This window comes from Protopterus annectens, chromosome 8.part1, assembly GCF_019279795.1.
Source record: "Protopterus annectens isolate FY-2018-M chromosome 8.part1, PAN1.0, whole genome shotgun sequence".
Classification (NCBI taxonomy): domain Eukaryota; kingdom Metazoa; phylum Chordata; order Ceratodontiformes; family Protopteridae; genus Protopterus; species Protopterus annectens.
This window is the reverse complement of record NC_056742.1, coordinates 241083881-241106197: the sequence shown is the minus strand read 5'-3', so window position 1 is coordinate 241106197 and position 22317 is coordinate 241083881. Positions and strand designations below refer to the sequence as shown.

Here is a 22317-nt window from a genome sequence, read left to right as displayed (position 1 = left end):
CATAAGATATAAATGTCATCCAAAAATCTTGAGTAATATGTGATATATTGATAGTATTCACTAGTGAATAACATTGTTTCTACCCAATGAAGCATCACAAGATTGGCGTAAATGGGAGCACAGGCTGCTCCCATCGCAACCCCTCTAGTTTGTTTGAAGTGCTCACTTTCAAAATATATAAAATTATTGTCTAATACAATGGCCATCATTTCTTCTATTAAACACATTTCATCCCTTTGCATATTAGCATACTTGGTGATGCTGCTATTAAATGCTTCTAATCCTTTGTCTTTGGGAATACAAGAAAATAAATCTATTATGTCAATAGTAAGAAAAAATAATATTTTTATACTTTCTTTTGATTGGGAAGTTGTTCAAAAAGACCCAAGAGTCCTTCACCATGTGTGGGACTTTGTCATATAAAAATTTAAGATTAGTATCTATGTATTTACCCAATGGAAATGTCTTAGATTTACTTCCTGAGACAATCGGATGAAAGGGGGGTCTAATACATCTTTGTGTACCTTAGGTATACCTGTAAGAGTTGCTAATTTTGGAAACTTTACTTTTAAGAAATCATATGTCTCTTTGGTGATTCTTCCATCTATGTAATATTCCTCTATATATGAGTCTATCCTATGATAAGCAATATTCAGCTCATTCAAAGATATAGGTTTGTAGTTCCCAGAATAATGTAATATGTTGTAGATTTTCTTAGTGTATTGAATATTATCGTAAAGAACCACCCCACCCCCTTTGTCCAGTTTCATCACTCTGATGTTATGATTGTCTCTGATATTCCGTAACATTTTTTCCTCTTCTTGGGTTAAATTAATTTTTATTAGTTAATTGTTTCAATTTCTTCGATTCCCGATATATTTCTCTAATAGTAATTTTGTCATATAGTTCAACTTTGGGATGACTGGGAGGAACAAATGTACTTGTTTTCTTTAACTGTATCATTTGATTAACATTTTGACAGGAGTTACTAGCATCAGATTTATCTAAATTATTAAAGTGAATTGCCAAATTAACTTTTCTGGTAAATTTCTTGAAATCTATAATGGCATCGACCATATAAAATTTAGGGTTAGGAATAAACTTCATTCCTTTAGTAAATAGATCAAAATATGTGTTGTCTATTGTAAAATCTGTGTAATTGTAAATATTGAAATTTTTGTATCTGTAAATATTTCCATTTTTTTCAATATAATTTCCTTTAGCTAATAAGTTTCTGTTAGATTCAATCCCTTGGTTAGCTTCTAAAATCTCCTCTTTCTCACATAATTCGGATTCCCATTTTTGTATGGTTGAGTATATTCTCTCTTTGCCTTCTGAAAATCCCCCTCGTTAGAATACCCCTGTAAATCTGTGGGTGTTTATTGTCTCTCCCCTGAAAATTAGTAAATCTCCTCTCACCTCTCTTCTGTGTGCCTTCACTAGTATTGTTGTTAGAATTAGTATTAACATCAATATTAGCATTAATATGTGGCCAAATATATGCTGTATTCCTGTTGTAGTGTTCACTGTCTCTTTCTAATTTTTTAAATTTTCGCTGGGATATATTGGAAATCCAGTTATTAGCTTCCTGATATTGTTTATTGTACAAGCTCTCCCAATCAGAGAATAGAAGATCATTGATAATACTGTTATTTAACTTTTCTGCATCTAAAATTAGTTTACTAAGTTTCTCATCATTGTGTTTCATAAGTAACCGCATAAAATTAAACCCACAGTCATCAAAAAAACTGTTAAATTCATTTTTAGTTTCACTAGACAATTCAAGACCTAAAGGCAATTTAAAAAATCTTAAGCCCATAGGAACTATATTCATGTCAATATTCCTGGCTGGTGGGGTGGTTGTTTACAATAATATTCAATACACTAAGAAAATCTATGACATATTACATTATTCTGGGAACTACAAACCTATATCTTTGAATGATCTGAATATTGCTTATCATAGGATAGACTCATATATAGAGGAATATTACATAGATGGAAGAATCACCAAAGAGACATATGACTTCTTAAAAGTAAAGTTTCCAAAATTAGCAACTCTTACAGGTATACCTAAGGTACACAAAGATGTATTAGACCCCCCCTTTCGTCCGATTGTCTCAGGAAGTAAATCCAAGACATTTCCATTGGGTAAATACATAGATACTAAGCTTAAATTTTATATGACAAAGTCCCACACATGGTGAAGGACTCTTGGGTCTTTTTGAACAACTTCCCAATGAAAAGAAAGTATAAAAATTTTATTTTTCTTACTATTGACATAATAGATTTATTTTCTTGTATTCCCAAAGTATGACGTCAGATGATGAATACTTATTAGCAGAATTGGACTTCATCAAGAAATTATTTATACAGAGAGGATATCCGATCAGTATGTTGGAAGATACTATTCAATATATTATTCAAGCCAGAAATACTAAATACAAACCTTTATTAGGCAGTAAGTATATGTTGGACGAACAAGAGGTTAATATACCTCAAGTTAATGTTAGTAACAACACAGAAACTTTTCATAGATCTTGCATAATACAGTTTAATATGGCTACAGACTACATTTAAAAAATTATTAACAATTATTGGTACATTATATCTGACGACATCCTTCTTTCAAAAATAGTGTGTAGTAAACCAAATTTTATCTACAAAATGGGGAAAAACATTAAACAAATAGTGGCATACATGCAAATTGACATAAAAGGAAAAAAGGCGATCACTTGGTGGACTAAAAAATGTGGTTCCTGTAATCAATGCAAATTTATCTCTGAAGAGAGACATATACAGTTAGATAATGGACATAAAAATCTAGTAAAAAGTCAGACAGGAAATTGTAATAGCAAGATGGTTGTTTATTTGAGTAAATGTCAAAAGTGCTCTGGTATTTATGTAGAGAAAACAGAGAGAAATTTCAGAAAAAGGATATATGATCATACATATTGTATAAAGACTAAAGACAAAAATAATGCACTTTACAGACATAGTGACAGGGAAAGCATCAACCATCAATTCAAATTTACTATTTTGGAAGTGATAAAGACAGACCCCAAGGGGGGTGACTGTAAAAGCCTATTAAGTTACAAGGAAGTGTGGTGGCAAATTTTATTAGATGCCACAACACCTCCAGGCTTAAATGAATACATATCAGTAAAACCATTTTTGGTTTCATTTTAAACTATTTTTAACAATTTTTATAAATATATATTTTTATCATAAAAACTTCACAGTATATAGTTTTATTAATTGACTACATTATCACATAATATTACTATTAACCAATTCATTTGAATTTATTTATTTCATCCATTCAGTTTATTATTTTTCAATTTTAGAAATAGGTAGATCATTTATATTATTATATACTATATATTTATTATTATTATTGAATTTTAAAATCAAATATATACATTATTCAGTCATCATTTGATTATATTACGTACTATTATAATACATAATATTTATTTATATATTACAATTGTCAGGACATGCTCTAGCAATGAATTTTGTTATATAATGTGTCATATATCGATACAATACCATTTAATACTTCATTATATTTTTGTATATATTTTTTATATGTTTTTCACATAGAAAGGTTTTTGAATTAATATTTATGGACTTTGGTGAAAAAGATATGAGTTTGTGTTAATGTCACTTTAAATTTTCAAATCTTAGTTTGGCGCCTAAAGGCATAAAATAGCTTACAATGTTAATAGTGAATTAGTTCTGATGAAGCCCAGATACACTGGGTGAAAGCGCTTAACTCATATTAATACACAGGTTTATTATTTTTCTTCAGTACCTGTTTTTAAGCCGTTTTAAGCCGTTTTTGTATTAATAAAGTCGTGTGCTTGTTCTACCAGCCGAACAGTTGCCTTGTTATTATCCGCTCATACTAGGTGGAGGTACTTATTGGTGTACTCGCAGTGTTACCAGTATGCATACTAGATATTGCTGCACAAGAACCCCACTGGTCTGTACAACCCCCAGGGTATATGGTACTCAATGGTACTGAGATCACACAGGCTAAGTACTTGTGTTTTGAAAATGGTAGTTTTCTCTGAATTCAACAATGGAAGAAGAAAGGCAAATATATTTTTCTGAGCAAAAAAACGAGTATTTGCCTTTTGTGTGAGTAATGGCAACCAGGGAAGGCTATTACAATAGATAACAAGGAATGTAGGATCTCGTGTGTGTGTGTGTGTGTGTGTGTGTGTGTGTGTGTGTGTGTGTGTGTGTGTGTGTGTGTGTGTGTGTGTTTGTTCATGTGGCAGGGGTCCGGTGAGTTAGCCTTTTCAAGAAACACTAGTTTTGAACCAATAGGCATTCTCATTGCTGTTACTGCATTTTTTTTTTTTTTTTTTGCATTTAATGCTTGGTAGTTTTGGAGAGTTCTATGACAGCAATAGCAAGCAGAACATTTCAGTTTTTTTTCATTGAACTCTGCAGTTGATACAGTTGAACTCTCCAGACTTCTACCACTGTTCCATACAGTTTCCCTTCCTACACAAGTAGGGGCCAATGAGGTAACCCAGATAGGCAAATTAGCACTGCCAGAGAAATCTAAAACATGAATATATACTTTAACAATTAAAAATGATTACAGCCAGGTGAAGAGAATTTAAAAAATATTCTAGATAATATAAATTTACCTTGTATTTGTATTAACCCACCCAGAAAAATAAATGGCTTAACAATAAAAAAAATGAAACAAATAACGTGCAATTACTTTGTACATTGCTGTCTGATGTTAAATACATTTAAAACACACCTGGCACAGGGAGCTTCAGCATCCCTTAACTTTTTTTATAACCTACCTATGGCAGTCCAGTAGAAATGTTAAGCTAGGGTGTAGTGTCCCCCTAAGCATAATTACAATCTCACTGCTAAGTGCAGTACAAATGGTGCATGGTCAAGTCTTCCCCATGTATTGTACACCATTTATGCCAGTCTTCATGACTCTGACTTTGATGCATATTATATGCACTCAATCGAAAGGCCTCACTATTTGTGGGAATAATACATACTTACGTATGGTGATTAACAGGATCAAAGCAGTAAGATCACCAGACAAATGGTATCACTGTGATTTTTATTGACAATCTGTTGTATGCATTTCCAGTTTCTTAAATGATGATAAGTAAATATACGATGCGCTGTTTTTGCATGCATGTAACATATTTTGAAAATAACTTAAAAACTTATTATATTCTAAAAAGCACTATTAGTTAAACAACATGTTTCTTCTTTAATACTAGGTACAGCATACAGTATGACCCAGCTAAGTGGCTGGTGATTGACCCTGATACAGGCTCTGTAACAGCCAACAGGGAGATCAGTCGAAAGTCGCCATACCTAACTAACAACTGGTATACCACTGTCATCATTGCAACTGATGATGGTAAGTCAAACAACATACTGAAACACCAGTGTACATTATAACTTTAATTCTCTGTATGAAATGGGTGTTATCCTAATATTCAATATATTACAATGTTACCTTGTACAGAACTTGTTGGGAATTCACAAGCAGACTCCACAGCAGTTACTCTTAACCAGACTTCTGCATAACCTTAGGGCTGCAGTTGCATCAGACATTGGTTCTGCCAAAAAAATAATCGTATATTAAAAATGACACCTTTTGGATCTGTGGCATAGAGGGTTGAAACCTTAAGACCCAAACTAAGTTCATCTAGTCAATCAGGCACTGGAAATGTTAGGCAGGGGATGGTAGGAGTAAGTGGCTTATGTCAGCTGATCCATTCTGGGGCAAGGAAAATAGTTGCCCTCTGTAGCCAAATTGTCCCTGTGCAAGTGGAGGCTTACACAACAGTGGCTGCAGGACTGGGGCCATGGGCTTGGTGTTCTAAGCTGATCATGGTAGCCATTGTAGGTTTGCATGTGGGGTCAGGTACAAGCCAGGGAGGACACAGAAAGCTGATATAGTAATGCAGGTGCTTATGCCAGACACTAGGGAGGGTTCATTGGATCACAGGATCATAGGAGGTTACTAGGCTAATGGCCCTGGGACCCTTACAAGCCCAGCCAAAAGTTTATCCACAAAAAGAAAGTTCAGTCAGCACCTGTCACCCCTGTCAATGAGGGACACAAGTGGAATCCCTGGGACAATTTATTTATTTATTTATTTAAATTTGTTGAACAGGAGTGTCCAACTGGACATAGGTCCATTTTCAGCGGAGGCCCGGGGAGAAAAGCTCCACAGTTAAAATAAACAGACAGTATTTATATTGGATTACATAGTGATCAACAATTTACATAGCAATTACTTACAACATATTTACAGATGAAGAACAAAGTACATCAGTAGACAACTAGAATCTTTATCTGTGAAGTGCCTACCAGACATTAACAAATGTTACAAGAAGAAGAAGTTCATGCTGTTTAATAAGTACTGGCTTATGAGCATCTGAGCTTGCTATAATCAAGGTAGTTAGTGAAGTGGAAAGAAAGGTAGTGGTTGGATGGGGTGAATGATATTAGAGTGGGAGTTGCAAGGGCATAGCCAGCATGTTTTTAGTTGCACTTTTAGTAAAGTTTTGAAGTGGGTGCATGATGGTATGGAGGTAATTGTGGGTGGGAGTGAGTTCCATAATTTGGCTATGGCACAAGAGAATAGTGGTTCACCAGCAGAGTTATTGGCTTTAGTGATCTGCAAGTGATTTTTGCTGCTGGATCTTAGTGGTCTGCTGGTGCGATAGGGTTGGAGTAGATTCTGGAGGGATGGGACATTTAGTGGATGATTTACTAGTTTGTGGGCGAGTAAGAGTTGATACCACTGAAGGAGGTGAGGGAGTTCAAGCCAGCCCAGTTCAGCAAGAGAGAGACAGTGGTGACTACGATAGGATACCCCTGTGGTGAATTTGGCGATTTTGTTGTAGCAGGTCTCTAGCTTGTTTAGATCACATTGCCTTAGGTTGGTATATATTGGAGAGGCATAAAGTAGGGTGGAGATAAGGTGGGAATTTGCTATTGAAATCTTTGCTGCTTTGGTGAGAAATTGCTTATTTCTGTATAACGCTCCTAGTTTTTTGTGGACTTTTTTATAGTCATGGATATGTGAATGTCAAATTTTAGTTTATTGTCTATTTCCACTCCTAGCAATTTGGTGTGTTCAGTTGGGTATATAGTGGTGTATTTTGCCGTGATGTTAAAGTGAGAGTTGTTTTGAGTATGTTTGGTGGGTTGGAAGATGAGTAGTTTAGTTTTGTTTGGGTTGAGTATTAATCGTATTAAATAATCGTATTAAAATAATAATGAAATAATCGTATTAAAGTATTAAGACAAATTTGTGGTTTCCCATCCACTCATCAAGGTTGCGCTTGCAGAGGGGCAGTGAGGTGCTCTGAGGTTTTTCAGTTTTATATGAAGCAGGATCACAGGGTTAAGGTCTCAACCATAAAACCCCTGATGGCTTCCTGTATGATGGCTCCTAAGGAAGGTAGGGAGGACTAACAGTAAGCAGGCAACTTGATAAGCATTCTGTTAACATTTTCTTCTCAAATCACAGTGGTCTCAACCCATTTCCTTTTTATAAGTGTTACAGTTGCGAAATGTAAATGACTTGAGAATGTTGAAGTCTGTGAATACTTCACAACTTACACAGGACACATCAGTGTTTTGGTATGTGTTATATAAAACATAATACTATCAATTTTGCATGTTTTATAAATAAGCATTTACTGTCCATGAGTACTTCTTAACATGCATATTATTTGGTGTGCATGACAAATGCCCTTAGTATACATATAAACTACATTTCTTCTTCCATACAAACCAAACTCTAAAATGTAAGGGGTTTCAATTTTACATGAAGCAGGACCACAGCACTTCAGCTGTCCTTTCTGTTCTACATATAGCCCATGTAATTTTAAAACTATACATGAAGAGGCTATAAATGCTGAACCCGATGTCTAATTAATTTGGTCATCCAGTCCTGATGGTCATATCATGGAAATAGCAAATACATATTTATTTCAAATGTATCAAGTAATTAAAGTTTAAAAGTAAATACAAAACAGTTGTCCTTTGTAACACAATGAACTTCTTGACATCATGCATGTAAACGTTCTCATGGCACATATTGAAAAGAGTAGGGGTAATTTATTTATATACAAAATGAACTCTTATTTACAACATATTTACATATTTACAAATATTATAAATGTACAGATATATAGCTATACAAATCTGTTTACACATATACATAATTTCCTTTACAGTCATATTTAGTTTTAATCCCTATTAGACCCCCACTTCTTTTTTCCATAACCAACATCTGATGTTACTTAATATTGTTGCTAAAATCCATTTACCATTAAACATAATTTCATTTATTCTTTTATTCCATATAACCCAACATAAAATATTTTTTATCTTTTCTAGCATATTCTTTACTTCTATTCTTATAATATCCATATTTAATCATATCCATGTTTATTTTATCTACTTTTTTGTATCTTTGAAAAAATCTTTTTTACATTGTTTTCCCTATAACTTTTTTACTCTTTTACATTTCAGAAACACACATTCCATAGTTTCTTCTTGACGATGCAAACATATTCTATCACTTTTCTTATTATGTGACATGTTTCCTTTAACTGACAATTTATCTGTTACCAGTCTCCACAAAAAAACTTGACATTCTACTTTCTGATTATACCATTTTCTTCTTATTTTTATAGCTGTAATTTTTCCTCTGTTAGATTTTCCCATAATATTATATAGTCATATTTTATAATTACATTCTTATATCACACTTTTCTATATTTTATTACATTATCAATGTTTGTTTTCCACAACATTATTTTTTCTTGATAGCATTTTATTTCATTTATATGCTCATGTTCTTTCTCTTACTGTTTTTTTACCATATCTAAAATTTGTCATACTTATTTTTATACAATTTTACTACTAATCTGTCATTTTTCATGTATCCACTTTAACTCTTTGTACATATTTAATGAATTAGCATATACCACAGGGTTAATTAACCCTAAACCTCCTTCTTCTTTATTTACATACAAAACTCATCTTTGTACTGAGTTTAATCTAGAACCCCAGATAAATGAAAACATTATCTGCAGTAATTCCTTTTCAAATACTTTTGTCAACACAAATATACTTGTTAAATATGCAATTTTTCCCATCAGTATTGAATTTATCAAATAAGCCTTTTTCTGAATGATAATTTATATGTTCTCCACAAAAGACAGGTTTATTTTATTTCTTCTGTTTTTTTCTCCATTGAATTCTACTTACATCTTTATTCCCAAATTTTATACTTAACACAGCAACTTCATTCACTGTAAAGTATATACCCCCATCTTTACTATATCACCTAAACCTTTACTTTTCTCTTTATTTAAAGCTATCCCTATTGCCTCTAGACAGTTGTGCAAATTATTACTTCTTTTATCCAAATTTTGTTTTTTTGCAAATATTATAATGTCATCTGCATATGTTAACAAAACTGGAATTCATAACCCTTCAGGTATTATATACCCCACATTTTTCATTTTGTAATTTATTTCATATACTATCACATTCATAACTAATACAAAGACAATACAATTCATTGGAAATCCCTGTCTTACAGCACTCTTCATATGCACTTCTTGGCTTAACCAGTCATTTACAAGTATTTTTACTTTATTATGACTATATACTGACATACATTTCCTATCTTTCTCACTTATATTATATTTTTTCATTATTAACCATAAGATTTAATGTCCAATTGTGTCAAATGCCTTATTGTCTCCTTTTGTGATTTGTGCTTCTTCTTTTTATTCATATCATCCAAAATTTCTCTGTCATTAAGAATTCTTGACAACCCTTCCTTTTTATACTATATATACTATCTTCCATAATGTTTCTAGCTTAGTTTCAAATCTCTTTTGTATTATTTTCATAAAGATCTTATAATCATTATTATTCAACACTATAGCCACCAGTCTTTTAATTGCCACCTGTTTTCCTTTTTCCATGTGAATGTAAGTATTCCACTACATAATTCATTATCCATAAAACCTTTATTTACCCATTCATTTAAAATCTTTAATTTTTTTGCCAGTCTCTTACATTTTTATACATTTCATACCCTATTCCATCTGTTCCTGCAGCCAGATCTATACCTAATTGTCGTAGCACTTTATCTAGCTCATTTAAAGAAATCTCATTCTCCAACTCCATATTCTATTTTTTTCTGTTCACGTTTTTACTTTCCATGTTTTTTCACTACCATATTTTGTCTTTAAACATTTCTTATACATATTGTTCTACACTATTCATAATCCTTTCCTGAGTTCTTTCTGTTTCTCCTTTTACAGTTTTATTTCTATCATTACACAACTATCTTCCTTTACTAATCTGCTTAAGTAACTTCTTCTGTTTTTCTTTCTAAAAAAAACCTTTGCTTATGTAAAACTTTTTGTATTTTTTTCTTGATTACTTTCATATAATTCTTTTTTTTGTCAAATTACTTTCTGTCATTATGTTCTCTATCTTCCAATGCATCATTATATGTTCTTTTATATTTTTCTTTCTACACTTTTCTCACATCATATTGCCACTGTAAAAAATATTTTTTATATTTTTCCTTAAATATCATCCACCATTCAGACCAGTTTTGTATAAAATGTTCCTCTCCTAGTAATATGATCCTTCCATTACTGTATTACTAATCTCTTTCCATCTTCATCCCATGCTTTCTCATTTATCTTTTTTATTCCTTTGCCTATTTTTATATATTCTTTATTTTATCTTTATATCTAGCAATATTGCAAGATGATCAGAAAAATCTTTGTTTCAAGTACCTCCCCTTCTCCTATAACTAAATCTTCTGAAAAATAAATTGTCTTTCAGCTTTTCCTGATTAGGGGTCACCACAGCAGAACTTCGGTCCACTAATGATTGGCAGTGGATTTTTATGGTGCTGAGTTGCCAGCCCAATGCCCAACACGCACGCATCTACCTGCATGTCTTTAATGTCACTCGACCATGGGGAGGAAATGCAGACTCCACACAGAAGGTGCTACATCTTTTGATACTAAAAAATAATCTATTTTCAGTTTTATACATACCCCTTTTTTTAAGTCCATTAATTTTTTCCCAAAGTTTTAAAATATCACATTTTATAACTTCTAACATTTTCTTTTTGTACTTTCCTCTTAAATCATAAAGTTTTTTGTTATTATAATATTCATATTTAATACTAAGTAGTGCAAAATTTATTAAATAAATTTTTCTTTACAATTAATATAAGCATATAATGTTAGAATTCTATATAATTATTCTTTCCATTTTAAATCTACAATGGTTAGTATTCCCGTTTTTGCTAAAGTTACATCTAATATCTTTACTGTAGTTCTACAGAAAACAGCTATTCCAGAACATCTCTCATTTCCCAAATTCCATATTATCTTTCCCCCCCATAGTTTCTCTGTTTGTAATATTTCTTTATTTGTTAAAACTCTTGTGTCTTCTAATATAATTACATCTACATCTCATGTATTACACCACTCCAAAATCCCCATTCTTTTTACTAGGTTCTTAATACTATTTACATTTACAGAAAGCATTCTAAAATTTTCATTTTCAGTTTATAGCTGATTATTATGCTAGCTTTCTTAACCGGCTATTCTAAGCCTAGAAAATTTTCCTCCCAAAAGTGAGAATCAAACACTGTACCTTGTATCTGTGGGTCAAACACCTTAACCATTATACCAACCCCTAGTTATTAGCTGTATACATTCTTTTTCATACATTACTTTCTTTTTTTTTCTTTTGTACTCATCCCTTTATTTTTTCAGTCTTTTACCCTTTTACCAATAGAAATTTTTTCTTTTACAACCTCACAATTTATGTCTTCTTCATCACTTATTTCAGCACTTTCTTCTAATTCCTCTTTTTCATTTTTCTTCTCATCTAATTTTCTTCCATTTAATCCAATTCTAAACTTTCATCTCTTTGTTCATTTTCTTTTCTTTCTTTCTCCATAATCGTATTTTCTTTTTTTTTTAATCCATCCCTAAATGTCCAATTTTGTTACATTTATAACATTTCAGTTCATTTTTTGCATCATGTCATATTTCCCAACCTATATAACATTTTTTTGTCAGAGTTACTTATCAAATGTCCTTTTCCACAAAAACATGTTTTAGGTTGTCCCAATATTTTATGACACCCCTTTTCCGTCCACATTTTTCATGCTTGGTATATGTATATTTTTTTTTGCTCTTTCTATTTTTAAGATAATATTACAGTCCGAACCATGAGTCCATAAACCCCTTTTATCATAAACCAATGCAATGTCCATTACTTCTTCACATAAAGTTTTCAAATGTACTTTCAAGGTGTCTCTTTTTACCTCTGTTCAAAAGTGTACTGTACATACATTTCATTTTCTGTTTCCCTGTTAAATGCTTTTATCACATAAAGATTCCATGGGTTGCAGTCTTTCTTTTTTTATATTCTGCAAGAAAATTTGCCATTGAAAAACAGTCTTAAATATAATATCACAAAATGTCTTTTTGTTAACAAGAATAAATGTTATTTTGTGTGTTTTTACACCCAAATGAACTATTAAATTGTCCCACAGTCCGTACCTGTCCATTTCTTTGTCTTCTTTACTTTGAATCCTTACCAAGTATTTCCATTTTTCATTTTCTTCAGCCTGTTTTCCTAGTACTCTCCTACTGCCTTTGTTTACCTTCCTTGCGTATGTTTTCTTTTGCATCTCACCACTGTTCTTCAGGATTGTCTTTGCAACCCCTTTTGTGTTTCCTCCATAATGTCCCCCCAGTAAACATTTCCTTCATTTTCTAACTCAATCTGCATCACCATTTCTTTAAGTAAATCATCCTGCAATCCTCCCAACTAGATGGTTGTAATTATTCATTCATCATTTGCTGACTCATCTTCATCAAACAGATTTCTTTGAGACATCTCATCAGAATCCTGCACACATTGTCCAGTCTCAATAGTTGCTTTCTCCTCCATTTCTCTCACCATTTCAACATCTCCTTCTGTCTCCATATGCCTCCCTGTATCTCTGGGCTGCCTCTGCAGCTGGAATAGAAGCATTAAGTGCACCTACAAAATGGGACCCACTCGCAACAGTGATGAATAGGGAAAGTTCCCAATGATCTGGCCAAATTTCACCCTACTAGTTATTTATTTCTATTATTTTAACATTTGTTTACCGGGAAAGACCAACTTGGAATGAAGCCAATTTTCAGTGGCGGCCTGGGGAGAAATGCTCCAGATGCATGTCTTTAAAACATGGGAGGAAACCAGAGAACCCAGAGAAAACCCACACAAACACAGGGAGGACATGTAGACTCCACACAGAAGGAACTCCAGCCAAGAATCAAACCAGAGAACCTCTTGCAGTGAGGTGACAATGCTACCACTGCACCACTGTGGTGTACTTTAAATACCACCTCAAGTCTCCCCTGAAAAGAGGCTACTTGCTTTATGGACTAACCTGGTCAACAAGTGATAAATAAGAGAGATGCTTCATAAAATGCAACTTCATTCTCTAAGGCTCTTCTGCCAGCTGGTTTATTATATGATTATAAACAGAATTATTATAAAAGTACATGATGACAAGTAGGATGAATGGGTGAGGTTTCTTTAATATCATGATGGCTTTTGTGGGTTCTGCTGTCACTAAAAGCTGAACACCACTGTTTCAGGTAATGCCATGGAACCTGAATCAGGCAGAAGTTAACTACCAAAAGATAGATAGAGCCTACTGGCTGGTATGAGCTACAATTGCTGGAAGATTTTTGCATGCGGCTGTGCAGCTACTGTTACTGCAGGAGAATCTTTGGAGTTCCTTATACAGCTATACTAAGGAACCCTACCTATGTATTGAAATAGGGGGAGCTGATAGAAAGAAAAACGTATTATCATGTTGTCTGAAAATTGAATGAATAGAGTATATTTCACATTTAACAAACTCTTACCCTGGGCTTGAGACATAGGATGCAAAAGAAGGCACAGGAAATCATTGGTAGGAATGTCTGAACTTACAAGAAGTAATTATTTATTTATATCTGACAGCAGTTGTTTAAGTACTGCTATAACACCAAACAATAGGATATCCTTGTATCATATATACCTAGAAACTGAGGCTTAAGCTACTTAGCAACAGTTCTGGGACCTGCATGAGGATGCAAGAACAGGTTCCTATTAAATCAGCAAATGCGTAACTTAGCGAACTCTGTTTAATCGACCCTTTTTTTTCAAAATGGTGAAATCCCAAAAGCACGGAACAGTAATTTTTTCCCAGAGAAAAAAAATATCACTTGGCCGTTTTGGGGACTTTGCCATTTCCTCCACTGTGGTGCAATCTTGGAGTTGGTATATTTAAGTAGGGAGGGTGTGGTGGGGACAGCTCCCCACATCCGGGGGGTGGGGGGGGGTCCCATCACTTTATTTTGTGTTTGTTTTTTTTGTTTTTTTACAGAGCATCGATTTAAAAAAAAAATCGCTGTTCCGTGTGTTCGACCTTTTGGAGTTTTGACATATTTGGGTCGATTGTACAGTGTTCGCTAAGTTAAGCATTCGCTGATATAATATAGAACCACAAGAATACTTGTTCATTCAGAAGTTTTCTGCTATAATATTAGCATGGCACTGACAAAGTTGTTTGTTGTACACCACAGACCCAGGGATAACTATTGGATGGAAAGGTGGAAATGTTTTCTGGATCTGGAACACTAGTGAAATATGGGAAGATCAGCTGGTCAGTTTGTGCATTAGTGTGGTTACCATCCACCTATTTGAAGCACTTGTACAGCCATTCTGCTTTCCTGTATAGTCACAGGTAGAATCTGCATTTGTACATCTGGGTACCTTTCATACAAAGGGCTGTGTTTGTGATTTCCACATCATATATAGCAAAATGTATCTTATTCCAAGAGGCATCAGTGATTACAGCAGTTTTTGAGAACACAGCTTAGTAGGTCTGATTTAAGCTTAGAAACTTTGAAATTGAAGACCTTTAATTTGTTAATAAAGTCTTTCGTTTTTTCCCGGTTAGGGGTCGCCACAGCGGAACTTCAGTCCATTCATGATTGGCAGTGGATTTTTACAGTGCCGAGTTGCCAGCCCGACTCCCAACCTTCAAAGAAGGCACGCCCATTCATGCTCGCACCTACCTGCATGTCTTTAGTGTCACTCGACCATGGGGAGGACATGCAGACTCCACACAGAAGGAGATCCAGCCGAGAATCGAACGGGAGAACCTCTTGCTGTGAAGCGACAATGCTAACCGCTGCACCACCACGGCCTTAATGCATTGTATAACATCTGTAACTGTTCTTTCTGTAGGCAGTTAAGAAATTAAATGTGTAAATATATATGAAATGTAAAGCTGTTCATTCAGTAGTGATGCAGATGTGTACATTATAATAGAACTTTCAGAGACATGAGGCCCTGTTGCAAGTTGCATTCCCTTACTGTGAAAGTAACTATGTGAGAACTAAGCAGCTTTGTTTTAAAAAGAATATAAGAGTATAGATAAACCAACAAAAACCAAAGAAAAAAACAGTTAAAGTAAGCGCTTTCGTTTGGCTCATGCCAAACTTTTTCAAAAACAGTTTTGCATCACTTCCTGTAGTTTAAATAAGTTGAGTCAGTGATGTAATCAATTAAATAAATTCAAAAAATTAAAGGCATAACATGCTTTAAGGTTTTTACCAATGTAACACAAATACATAAAATAGTGCAGTAATAATGTAGTAGCAAACCAATACTGTCTCATTGAGCACTACACTGAAATCAGCAAAACAAAAGCGCTTACTTTAACTGTTTTTTATGCATTGTGGCTTTTCTTATTTTAACTGTGTCTATACATCGTGGATTTTCTTAATAAACCCAGCTGAGTTCAATTTGGACACTCGTTTTTGGTGGGTTGTGCCAATATACTTTCGTCAAGCAAGTCCGTTTTCTTTGGTTTTTGTTTTAAAAAGAAACAAGTTCTATTTAGATATTAAATTTCTGACCTGCTGAAAATGTTGATCCAAGAGTAGTGTACTTTTCTATTTGTTTGGACTATGGGCATGATGGGCTTTAAATACAACTGGAAACAGTAAAGATTCTTATCACAAAAATAAGTAGAAGGAGAATACAGACTAGAGCAGTGAGTTTAAATGTTTGTATTACCCTGTTTCACTTGCAACTACTGAAAGACAGTGGAAGTTAGATTAATCTCCAATTAGTGGTAGGAATATGATTATTTAGCTGTACTTATTGTTACAACCTATCATCTATCTATTTAAATCATTTTATTTTATTTTCCTTGTTTAAACATATACTTGTTTGCATATTTTTTCAACTCTATTGCCCAATTTCTTTTAAGTAAAGTATTTTTAGTGTTCATTTATAATTTGTCTCTGCTGGTCTATTTGTTTGCACATGAAGATACTGGCACAGTATTGCAGCATCATTAACTGTTGGCATCCAATTTTCAGAGTGTCCCCCTTACACTAGCCATAACTACTAAAGGATTGTATTAAATGGATTATTCTAAGTGTGAATACACTTTTGTAAATGGTAGGTTAGACTCTTCTAGCTGGTGGCAGCTTTATCATAAAGACACAAGGAGTTCCAAATTCCAGATGTATCTATCCTTCATGGGAAACACTATGAGTGTGAATTTAAACAATTTTGTCCAAGTCTGATGTTTTACTGGCAAAATTGCACTGTAAGGCACTAGCCTGATAACATGGTAGATGAAATGATGGCAATACAAAAATTATAATTCTGCTCTACAACTGTATAGTGTAAGGCTTTTATGGGTGTGGCAAGTGTTGGTCCTAACCCAAGGCATCAGTGCACATTTGCCATAAGCTCTTAAGGTCAGTCAGTCCCCAGACATCACTAGGTGGTCAGCAATGATAATTATAAGGTCATACTCCCTGCCTATCATATATTAAATGACAGTAGCACTGCAAATTGAGGGACAGTAGACTCTGTCCATAACATATAAATTAGTGCCCTGTCAAAACTCATAATTTACATTTTATTTCTTGTGCTAGTCATTGGTTAACTGGGCAAGCCCATAAGGAGTATTTGCCTCTTCTGGAGTATCCCAAGACTATTATTATGTTGGATATGGTTGAATATCATTAAATTTGGCCCCTTATGTATTATTTAAGTAAAATGATTTCTTTAGTTTGAAGTCCACAATAGCTAGCTTTTTAATTGCTGTGACCTCTTTCCGACTCATGTTCAGATTGCTTTACTATCAATGTCATTTCAAGGTGGTCCTGTGCAATTGATGTATCACAGTAGGTGTTATCATGATGTGCTTTCTCATGTGCCAGTTCAGAAGAGTCTGAAGTCCACATGCTAAACAGGAACATCAACTTTGGTACAGGAAAGGCACCCCTACCTCAAGGTTAAGAAGCATTAATACCCCAATGATTCATGTTCATTCAGGTCATGAATAAGTACCATCATAGGTGACATGCTGTTTTGCCTGGATCCAGACTATGGTATACACTGATGCTGCCATTGTGAGAGCAGCATTATCCTTATGACCTGATGACATTGGGGAGAGAGAAGCTGAAAGCCTTTGTCAATATCCATCACCTAGTGGTCATTGAAGCAGCCCAGCATAAGAACTGTCATTATGAACTACTTGAGACTCCTAGGCAGGAACAGGTTTTAGAAAAAGCTAAAGAACAGTATGACTAAGCACAAGGACTCTTGGTCTGGCTAGTGTTTGACATATAATGCACTTTTAATACCTTCTTCTCCATTCCTCACTGGGTTATAGAAAGAGAGAGAAATCATAAAAGATCATCATCCATGTCTGTTTTCCTGAGTAATGAAGGCTACATGGAAAGGCAACTCCCTGCACCTACTGTTGAATCTGAGATCTAGGTTTTGGTTGGACAGGTCAGTGAAGGCCTGGAGTCTATGATACATATCTGTAAATCTAGACTCTGACTCAGAGAATTGATTTGCTTTGTTTTGCACCCCACAATCTCTGAGTTTACCTCCTTGCCTGTGAGGGTTGAACCAGATCCTTCAAATCATTCAGTGCCTATCTTTAGGACTCCGTAGCATTCGGCTTTGAAAACATAAGCTTGTTCACTATGTGCTTATGGGTGACAATGTATGTTTGTGACTGTATTACCCAGCAGTTAACTGCAATGCCCACTGCTCACCCTCTGCAGGAAACTCCTACTTTCGAGTTTCTAGAAGCATGTGCCTGCACATAGCCTGAAAGACAGTACTCTACGAAGCATCAGTTGAACTTATACTTTCCAATAAACTTACTCCTTCTTGTGTCTTGCAGTGTTTGTCAGGGTGACTCTAGGGATTTAGTAGAAAACGGTATCACCTTCACCATCAGATTACTCTGTTTAATAGAATGTAAAGAGATTAAGATATCTGTCTTAAAACTGATCAGGACAATGAACAATCTTTCTTCATCAATTCTGCTTCAGAGGAATTATCTGTTTTTTTGTTTTTTATTTCTTCAGTGTTTTGGGTTTCTAATATGGTGACAGGAATGTACCACATTCTTCAGTCAGTGTATGATTAAAGTTCATGAAATTAGTATTGCTTCAGTCTTTAATGTTTGCTAATGTGCCTAGAAAAACTTCCTTCTGCAGTTCATATGGGAATACATGTACTGGTAGCATATTTAAATATGCTTGATAATTCTGTTTTATTAGTCATGTTGCTCCTGCTACACTTGAAAATGTCTGAGTCTCTTTATTCCATATTGCTGTAGTTTCTGCTTGCAAATCCTGGTATTTTATGACTTTGTGTCTCTCAGTATATAAGACAGTATAATCACTGGGTTTTTAACTATTTCAATAATTAATGCTTCTTTTTGTCCCTTTTTGGACTACTATATCTGTTTTCCTTGCATCCGTTGTCTTAACTGTTGGTGGTTGGTGATCCCATGTGATCAGAACTTCCACATTGTCACTGATGTTTTGTGGTTCATGTTTCCAGTCCTTCTCAGCTACGTGTATGTTGTAGTGTTTCACAACCTCCAGTGCAACAGTCTTACCACATTATTGTGTCTTTCAGTATACAGATCCTCAGCCATAAATGTATCACAACCAGCAGCAAGATGTGTGACCATTTCAGTTCTGTTTAACAAAACTTGCATTTGAATGTTTCTCTGACATTTTGTATAGAATTTGTAAATCAATGGGTATGCAGCCAACTATCCTCCTTTGGAGGACTATCATGTTACTGAAGTCTACTTTAAAGTGGCTTAGTGTCCATATTTCTTTCCCCCAAACCCAATAAGTGTTTCAAGTTTTGCAGGATTGCCTGATAATAAACTGTGATTTATTCTACTGTGTCACAGAGCATATTATTAAGAATTACTTTTTTGTTGCATGGGAATACCCAAATAAGGGGTTTCTGCACCCACGGTGTGGTGATTTGGTCACTTCATGATTGTTAATCAACATCCAAAGTCAAATATGCCATCATTCCTTTGGCTGAGGATCAAAACTAAAAGCTGTAGGCAGTGGATGCATTCAACAACAGCAGTTACTTTTTGACCAGTTCAGACATTTGTTTCTTTAATTTCCTGTTACGTGTTGCATTTAGTGAAATAAGGTCTAGAGAACTTTCCTTTGTGATAATCTGAACTATAAAAAAAGTTTCTGTTTTGTACACTGCCTGTCTCTAAGTAGGATCCTGATACCTCACTCTACCTTCAGCATGACAAAATGCCTTAGCCAAGACTGCAGACAGACTTTTAAAGGGCAGCCTGGTTCATGCTGTCCTCTTCCTTTTTACAAGTAGCTACATCAGACTAACCTAGTTGCCCCCATCTTGGATGTGTGCCTTTCATGGTGTTACTTCCTAAGGAGTGCAGAATATCTCTAGGGATGGTAAATAATAACTGTATACAGTACAAGGCATTTATGCCACTCCTTCCACTGCTAGTTCTGATTTGGTCTGTCATGTATAGGAAGAAGGACTTCAAATGTCAGAGGCAGCCAACTGAACACCAGACCCCATGTCACCTTCAGGGTCCTTCAGTTAAGTCTTCAGACAGAACTGTAACTCAGCCAGCCAGGCAATGGTCCTGGCTATCTATAAGTATGAGGTCAGTTCTCCAAGTTTGTCTGAGTTTAACAACAGTTTCTCAAGACTGGTGGGTTCAGAACATGGCAGAAAATGAAATCATTTTATGTTGGTCTGGCCCCTACTGGCTTGTCCTTCTTTGCTGAAGTAGGCATCATCAGAGAATTTACTGGAATAATCTCTGTTCATCTTGATCAAAGGTTTGGTGGCTACTTCCTTAGGAAAACGAGGAATGAAACAGCATTCTTGTTTCTTCTTGATTGCGGAATAAGGAGAATTTTGAGCAATCATGCACTTCAGTGAATTTAGCCTTCACATCAGTTCTAAGTCTGAGTTAATGTACTGCTTTCATTGTGCTTTTTAGTAAGGCATAATAACTATTCTGTCCTACTATAAGTGATAAACTGTATTTGTATCAGTATGCATAAAGGTTCTCCTTACTGTCGTTTGACTGCTGGTGGGCAATATCGTATAGCCTCTACTTTATTTTGCAAACAAATACAAGCTGATGCCTTTTTTGTTTGAACAAGATATCATCCACCTAGCCTTAACAGATTTTTAGAGTCAAAGATATTCTTATGCTAGCACAGTACAGGTTATGGATAAGTAGAGATATTGGAGGGGGTGACACAGGGAGCAGAATGGAAAATAAAAGGAGTGAGATGGGAAGTTATTTTTCTTTTACTGTATTTTCTTTATCTCCTGCTGCCTGTCCATTCATTCCTGTGTGGGGAGAGGATAATAGCCAGTAATGAGAGGTCACTGACCAGGCAGCTGTCAAGTTTTTTTTTTTTTCATTGTATGGTCCTTACCCCCTCCCCTAATGGATGATGTGCATGGTCACATATGTATGAGGGTACAAGCAGGCACATGCGTGGCCATGCTGCATGAAGGCTACCACATGAATACAGATACAAGCTCATATTCCCAGTCCATATGTTGCATACTGTGCACCTGCCGTAGCTGAAAGATCTGCAGCAGGCTAGGCTGCCTGACCACTCATCCCCATGCCGGAAAGACAAACTGACATTGACAGCGATAAGTAATCTTAAAATGTAGAAGGTAGAGAAAAGTAACCCAGCTCAGTAAAACAGTTGCATTTATATTCTTGATATAGATAAGACTTCGGTATGTTTTTCAAGAGTAAGAAATTGTCTACTCAGCTGTTTCTGAGGGGAGAGTATTCCTTGTCACTGGAGCAAGTTTGTTAAAGGATCTTTCACAAGTAGCCTGAACAAATTGTGGTAAGTAGTCGAAAAACTTCTTGCAGGTGTGACCTTGAAGAATAGCTGAACTAAATGAACATAAGAGAGTGGCTTAGAACCATATGTACTTTTTACACTCTTGCAAGCACTTGTTTTTACCGTAAGAGGTCAGTGGATTTTACATCTAGTGTACTGGGAGTTAGCCTGATCTGTTTAGGTTGGGAAACACTTGAGATTTCTGCATGTAGTTTTATTGGCTAGAGGGCTTATTAATCAGGGTATCTTGTTTTTAGTACCTTTATAAATTCTGTACATTTGTTTCTTCCCACATCCCAAAGACATGATGTAGGTGGATTGGACATTCTAAATTGGCCCTAGGTGTGATTGTGTGCATGTGTGTGCTTTCTATGGAAGATTGGGCACTGGGCTGGCAACTCAACACTGTAAATGTCCACTGCAAATTGTTCTGCGGACAATTGTTTCGCTGTGGTGACTCCTAACTGGGAAAAGCCAAACAAAGAAGAAGAAATTCTGTACATCTGAGTGGCTCTTGACTCATTTATACAAAGCAAAGTACTTTTATTGAATAATCATACTTTTAGAAACTGTTTAAAGTACATTGCTGTATCCATATCTTTAAGTTTGTCTGTCATAGAATTTTATATCTTTTAAGTTTGTTTGTGGTAGCATTCCACTCTGAACACTCCTTTACTGTGCTTTTTATTAGGAGGCCTGGTATTATTCATTTAGTGGCAATAAGTGTTTACCTGGTCTACCTGAGCTGGGAAACACATAAAAGGGCTCTAAATATTTTTTTTTCACTTTTCTTACATACTGTTACTGTACTTCAGCAGTTTCAAAAATAAACTGTCTGCTGCTTTGTACTATAGTACATTGTATCTGATGGTTGTAGGGCTGTTGTAGGTAGTTTGTGTGATCTTGTTATACTTGGGCTCCAAACCAGCTATTCTACATTAAGAAGGTGTTTTTCTGCACC

At 34.9% G+C, this 22317-nt stretch overlaps 1 protein-coding gene across 1 annotated transcript in view; it reads left to right on the top strand.

The window, feature by feature from the left end:
* Window positions 1-22317, top strand: part of CDH15 (cadherin 15) — a 394116-nt gene that overhangs the window by 251733 nt on the left and 120066 nt on the right. Inside the window, exon 9 of the mRNA XM_044081834.1 lies at window positions 5274-5416. Within this exon, the coding sequence (XP_043937769.1) occupies window positions 5274-5416 (143 nt within the window). The remainder of the gene's footprint in view (window positions 1-5273; window positions 5417-22317) is intronic.